The sequence below is a fragment of the Muscardinus avellanarius genome (assembly GCF_963383645.1).
Source record: "Muscardinus avellanarius genome assembly, chromosome: 22".
Classification (NCBI taxonomy): domain Eukaryota; kingdom Metazoa; phylum Chordata; class Mammalia; order Rodentia; family Gliridae; genus Muscardinus; species Muscardinus avellanarius.
In genome coordinates, this window is record NC_137808.1 from 3,006,257 (window position 1) to 3,013,116 (window position 6,860).

The 6,860-nt window shown below is 53.1% G+C and overlaps 1 protein-coding gene across 1 annotated transcript in view; it reads left to right on the forward strand.

Annotated features, from left to right (window-relative positions):
- Positions 1-6,237: 6,237 nt before the first annotated feature.
- Positions 6,238-6,860, forward strand: part of EDEM1 (ER degradation enhancing alpha-mannosidase like protein 1) — a gene marked incomplete at its 5' end in the record, with an annotated part of 30,253 nt that continues 29,630 nt past the window's right edge. The window contains one exon of the mRNA XM_080718262.1: positions 6,238-6,686. Coding sequence (XP_080574388.1) covers positions 6,238-6,686 — 449 coding nt within the window. The remainder of the gene's footprint in view (positions 6,687-6,860) is intronic.

Sequence of the window (6,860 nt, forward strand, 5' to 3'; positions counted from 1 at the left end):
AACCCTGTACAGAATACTGGCCCGTGTTGCACAGACACTACTCGTTCTCCCCCATTCACGTTTTTAAAATGAGAATCTGGGCTTTTAAAGTTCTCTTCCAGTCTTTGAGGCAGGCCGCATACTTCCGAGCTGGGCCGGGTGGTTCTGGAAGTGGAGGGCCGTGTCAACTTGCTGCTGTGGTTTGACGCATTGGATGGTGTCTGCGAGCTGCGACAGACCCGGGGGCAACTTGCTGGTGCCTAAAGGAGGGACTGGAACCTGGCGCGCGGCATCGTGGGGCTGTAGAGGTTCCGAGATTGACCTAGCGCTAAACCTTAACGTGTCTGTCTGTTGCTTCCAGCCTTCCCGGGACTTCTAAAAGGCTACTACCAACATTTTCCTGTGCATAACCTCTGCATGTGAAAACGTAACAGTTACTGAACTTTGTAAATAAGGAAATTTTTTATTTAGGTAGATGCATTTTTCGTCTCTTTACTGTTCTTCTCGGCTCTATTCAATAAACTTGCGTTTTGAGGGTTGTATTGGTGATTTCCACGAAAAAATGTGTGTCAGGATGGAAGATGCAGACTTTCTGGAAGGAGGTGGAAAGAAAATTGCCATCAGGAGGGTCCACGGACCACGTGTGAGAAAGAAATCAGCTCGGCCCTCAAAGAGTTGGGTCTGTGGGCTACTTGAAATAGAAATAAACTTTTAAAATATACACACTTGACTTTGTGATTCTTTTTTTGGAGGGGAGGGGATGCTTCTACTTGTAAACTCGTGATACACCGAATTTAGGACTTTGATTTTTTTTTTGGGGGGGGGCGGGTCTGGGAATGGAACTCAGGGGCATTTGACCTCCGAGCTACACCCCCTGCCCTATTTTTATTCTTTATTTTGAAACCTGGTCTCACTGAGTTGCAGAGGGCCTCACTAAGTAGCTGAGGCTGTCCGCGAACCACGATCCTCCGGTCTCAGCCTCCCGAATGCTGGGATTACAAGCGTGTGCCACCACGCCCGGCTAATTTAGGACTTTTTTTTTTTTTTTTCTTTTGGTGGTACTGGGGTTCCTGGAAGCCCTTCTACCTCCGGGCTACACTCCCAGACCTATTTTTACATTTTTATTTGGAAACAGGGTCTCCTAAGCCAGCGCGCGCGGCTTCGAACCTGCGCGATTCTCCTGTCTCTGCCTCCCCAGCGCGGGGATGACAAGCGTGCGCCACCACGCCCGGCTAATTTAGGACTTTTAAATGGCAGTAGTTAGTTAGTAAAACATTCCATAATCTAGTTTTAAAAATCAAGCCAAGATACTAATAAACTTGAATTGCACGTCAGTTGGAAAATACTTTAAACAAACATACCACCTGCTGCTGGTTTTCCCACAAAGGCACATTTTAGTCATGTATTTGGCCCATTTGCTAGTATGTTACCTACTCTGTGAAACAAAGATAAGTCAGTATTTACCTCATCACAGGTATCGGAGAAATGGTTTTATATTCCGTCAAGTTCATTTGGCTTTCTCTGCATGAACATCCTTTTGGCTAACTGGTTGTGTGATTTAGATTTAGCATTTCTGTCCCTAGGGCTTTTATTTTGCTGAATCAGTGGCATTTAATCAATAGGTTTGGTACCTCACCAGTCTCCTACTAAAGGTGGAGCGTGGCTGTGGTGGCGCACACTTGTAGTCCGCTACTCGGGAGGCTGAGACGGGAGGATTGTGAGTTCCTGGACAGCCTCAGAAAGTTCTGAGACTCATCAACCTAGCAAGACCCTGTCTTCAACTAAAAATAAAAAAGGGTTAGGGGTGTGGTTCGGAGGTAGAATGCCCCAGTTTCAATTCCCAGTATCACACACAAAAAAGGTGTGTGTGTGCGTGTGCGCGTGCACGATTGAAGATAATACAGTTAACATCATTCTAAGTTTTTATTTGCTTTAAAAAACCGACCTCTGGAATTAGTCCCTTTGATTCTGTCCAGTCAGATGGGTGTTTTGGACCATGACTACTTTAGTCCACATTGTGTTTTGGCTGAGAAACGAATTGCCTTGTCCCTTCTCTCTTTGTAGGGTTGAGCTACGCCGAGTTCGCCAGCCTCTCAAAGGTCCGGCAGGTTGGGAGTCAGGAAAGTTCACCGTAGTAGAACAGGAGCCAGAGTACGGTCCAGCTGGCCAGGGTCTTTACCCTGGAAGTACGCCATTGGAGGAAGCCATCGTGTTTGGTGTTTAAAATATCTTCGCTTTCAAGGTCACACTCAACGCATATTCCATTGGAGCGGCCAGCAAAGGAAGCCGGGAAAACAAAGAACAGCCTCGCAGACTTCCTGTGAGTTTTCTGTTTCTAGATGCGCGGCCCGCTGCAGGTGTTTCCTGTTGGCTGGTAAATTGCCCTTCGCGCAATTTCTGTTCTCAGACTCAGCTGTTAACAGAACTCGGTACCCTTACCCTAGTTGCTCTCAGGGAGACAGAAGCAGGTCATTGGCATGCCAGGTGGGCTGCAGTGGACAGTTTCTTAATCTAAACAACAACGGTGTTTGCTCATTACTCTATTTTGGTAGCAAGCCCTCTCCTTAGTAAGATAATTCTATTTTTAAATCCCAAGGCAGCTGGCTTTTAATCAGTGCAGATTTCCCAGCAGGAAAATAACACCTTCGCCTCATTTTATTGGGACTTGAGGTCTTGCATTCATAAAAGGAATCGTGAGGAGGTTTGGAATACTAACGTTGCGGGCTGGCTTCTGTAGAGCCCCGGAGTTGCACTTGGGAGAGCCCCTTCTTTCCCTTACCTTCAACCGACCGTGTGACTGTGGCTTTTTGGTCAGTAAAATGCAGAGAAGATTTCTGACATAATTTCTCCCACAATTTGGCTGTGATTCGGGCAGCCTGGATATTGCTGAAAGAAAGCAGAGAAGAGAGAGAAAATGCCCCTGTCTTTGGTGAATGTGATGTTTCATCTTCCTTCCGCTTGAAAATAACCCAGCCAGGTTTGGTGCACATGCCTGGATGCCCGGTACTTGGGAGGCTGAGACAGGAGGATCGCAGGGTCGTAGCCAGCCTCCGCAGCTTAGACTCAGCAACATAGTGAGACCATTTCCAAGTGAAAATTAAAATTGGTCTGGGTGCAGCTCAGAGGCACAATGTCACTTGGGTTCGATCCCCAGCACCACATAAAAACCAAACGAAAAACCCAGAAATACTTATTTTTTAAAAAACTCAGTTTTAAAGACTAGATAGCACTTTTGGGAGGTGGTTACTAGGGATGGAACCCAGACACGTTCTACCCTGAGCTACACGCCTAGCCCTTATTTATTTTTGGTGGTACTGGGGGGTGGAACCCAGAGGCTTTCTACCTCCAGGCTACACTCTCAGACCTATTTTTTATTCTTTATTTTCCAAGCAAGGTCTCACTAAGTTTCAGAGGGCCTCACTAAGTAGCTGAGGCTGATCCTCCAGTCTCAGCCTCCAAGTGCTGGGATTACAAGTGTGTGCCGCCACACCTGGCTCATTCTGTGGTTTTCATTGTGTGAGTGGCTTTTATTGTGTGAGGACCCCACAGCTCACTGAACTGGTCCCCTGATAGACATTGTAGTTCATAACAGGTTTGGTTTTGAACACAGTACTGTAGTGAATTGTTGCCTGCGTAGCAACTCAGAAATAGCCAGATCTTCTCCCGCTCCTCCCCTCCCCTCCGTCCTTTTTTTTTTGTATTTGTTTTTGTACTGGGGATTGAACCTTTTTTTAAATTTTGAAACAGGGTCTAAGTTGCTGACAGTCTCACAAAGTTGCTGAGGCTGGCCTCAAACCTGTCATCCTCCTGTCTCAGCCTTCTAAATTGTGGGACTACAGGTAGACACCTGCTTCATCCTTTCTACGTGTGTGTGTGTGTGTGTGTCCAGAGATGGAACCCAGGGGCATTGGGAATCTACCTCCAAGGTACGTTCCCAACCCTATTTTTTTCCCTTTATTTTGAAACCAGGACTCACTGAGTTGCATCTATTGTCTTTTTTTTACCATGAAAAGCATCTTTCAGAAACTGGATGGTTTTTAGCCGGGCGTGGTGGCGCACGCTTGTAATTCCAGCGCTTGGGAGGCTGAGACAGGAGTATCGCGCAGGTTCGAAGCCAGCCTCAGCTGGTTTAAGAGACCCTGTTTCTAAATTAAAAAAAAAAAAAAAAAAGGTCTGGATGTGTAGCCCAGAGGTAGAAGGCCCCTGGGTTCCATTCCCAGTACCACCAAAAAAAAAAAGAAAAAGAAACTGGATGGTTTTCTCTGATTAATAAAAAAGGGCTCACGCTTGTAATCCCAGCATTCGGGAGGCTGAGAAAGGAGGATCCAGGTTCAGGACAGCCTCAGCTACTTAGGCCCTTTGCAACTCCGTGAGCCCCTGTTTCAAAATAAAGAATAAAAAAATAGGGCTGGGGATATAGCTCAGAGGTAGAATGCCCCTGGGTTCCAACCCCAGTGCCGCAAAAGAAAAAAAAAAGGGGGGGGTTACTTTTATTCCAGCTTTTCTGCAGTGTGAGGACAGGAGCTGTCAGTGTGGCCTGCAGTCGACTGTGGTGCAGAGTTCCCTTCAGACCTGCAAGGAAGTAGCTAAGGAAACAGGATGTGTAGACGTTCACCTTCAGTTGCCAGGTTCTAGGGAGGTAGAGAGCTCAGGACCCGGGGCTGGGTGTCCAGCTCCGTCCCTGTGCCCTTCAGAGAGGAGGACGGCGGGATCTGTCCAGGCAGAAGCTCAGGCACTCTATTCTTGATAGCACTTGGGCCTACCTCTTTCTCAAAACCTGGGGGAGGAGAAAGGCTCAGTCAGCAGAGGGGCTCTTACTGTGACTGCCAGGTGTGTGGTAGCAATGTTTCTTCTCAGTCCTGGTCACAGCCCCTCAGTACTGACAAAGGCCTGACCTTGAAACTCCTGGGGAGTATCAGGTGACGGCTCATTTACTCTCCTCTGCACCCCTCTTGGTCATCGTCCAATCTGTGACGCGCGTGGTTTCAACCTAGGGAGGACAGAAGCGAGCTCTCATAAGTGCTAAAGTAGCCCGCGGCCCACAGTTGTGATCCCAGTACTTGGGAGGCTGAGACGGGCAGTGCTAGTGCCAGGCCAGCCTCAGCCAAAAAACAACAACAAAAAGGTCTCAGAGGTAGAGTGTCCCTGGTTAAATCCCCAGTGCAAACAAAAAATCCACCCAAGTGTTGACTCATTGCCTGAAACCATACCCCGCAGGAGCTGAAGTCTGCAGCTGTTTTCCTCTTGCGGTGCCGGCGACTGAGCTCCGGGCCTCTCAGTGCATTGCCTGCCGCTGAACTGCCTTTGATCTTTTAACTTGGAGACAGGGTCTTTCTGTGGCGGCCTGGGCTGGAATTTGGGTTGTTTCTTCATTACAGCAAGCAAATAGAGGGATACGTGTGATTTAACCCTGACACTAACTCCCCTCAGAGGTTAAGTCATTGCTGTCCCACACAGGAGACAGAGTTCAGGGGCCAGAAAGGACTCTACCTCTCTTTTTTAAAAGATTCGGAGACAAGGGCAGTATAGCAACTCAGTATTTCCTGAAATTGCCAGCTTCTGAGGATTGCCAAGGACACCGTTTAAACACGCATTCTTGGGACCCTTCGTTGGCCTAGGATGGGGTCTGAGAATATGTCTTAGAAGCGCTGTCAGCGATCCTTCCACATCAGGGCGACTTAATGAAAGGGGCGGAGTCAGCATCTGGTTCCGAGCAGCCTTTGAGCTGAGAGGTAGCAATGGCCCCTTTTCTACAGAAACGCGCCGTTCTCCGCCTTTCCTTACTTCTCTCTCAGCAGTGCCCGCTCCTACCCGGGCCCTCCGGTGGCCTCCTCCCATCACAGGCCCCTAGGCCCGGGTCGGGCGGGGCCGGCCTCGCGGGCGCTCCGTGCCGCGCTCCCATTGGCTGGAAGTTTCCGAACCCTGCCACGCCAGCCTATGGGACTCGGCCGCGCCAGGGGGCGGGGCCCGCGCGGGGCGGGGCCCGGGGCGGGCGGGGTTTATAACCGGGGGCGGGGCCTCGCGGCGGCGGAGCCGGCGGCCGGTGGCGCAGGCGGGCTTCCGGGCTCGGAGCCGGCCAATCGCGGCGGGCGGCCGGGCGGCCGGGGCGCGGGGCGGGGGCCCTGGGCCGCTTCCCGGGGCGTCGCGGGGGAGTTCCTTAAAGGGGAAGTGCGCGGCTCGGGCGGGCGGGCGCGGGCGCGGCGGCCGGCTGGGCAGGTCCCGGCGCCGCAGGATAATGCCGGCGGCGGCCGCGCCACCATGCAGTGGCGGGCGCTCGTGCTGGGGCTGCTGCTCCTCCGGCTCGGCCTCCACGGGCTGCTGTGGCTGGCGTGCGGGCTGGGGCCCGGCCTGGGCTTCTACCAGCGCTTCCCGCTGGGCTGGGGCTGGCCGCGCGTGAGCGGCCCCGACGGCGCCCCCCCGCCCGCCGCGGGCCCGCCGTGGCTGCCGCGGGGGCCGGGCCGGGGGCCGGGGGCGGCGGGGCCGGGCGTGTGCGGCGCGGCGCACTGGGGCTTCGCGCGGGGCCGCGGCCCCGACGAGTACGAGCGGCGCTACAGCGGCGCCTTCCCGCCGCAGCTGCGGGCCCGCCTGCGCGACCGCGCCCGGGGCATGTTCGTCTTCGGCTACGACAACTACATGGCGCACGCCTTCCCCCAGGACGAGCTCAACCCCATCCACTGCCGCGGCCGCGGCCCGGACCGCGGCGACCCGTGAGTACCGGGGCGCGCACCCCCCGCCCCCAGCCCGGTCACTTCCACCGACGGGGAAACTGAGGCCCGGAGGCCGGCAGGGCCAGCGGGGCGCGGGGCGGGCTGGAGGCCGCGACCCCGGCCCCCATCTGGACCCGTCCTGGGAAACCTGTACCCCGCCTCTTGTCAAACGTC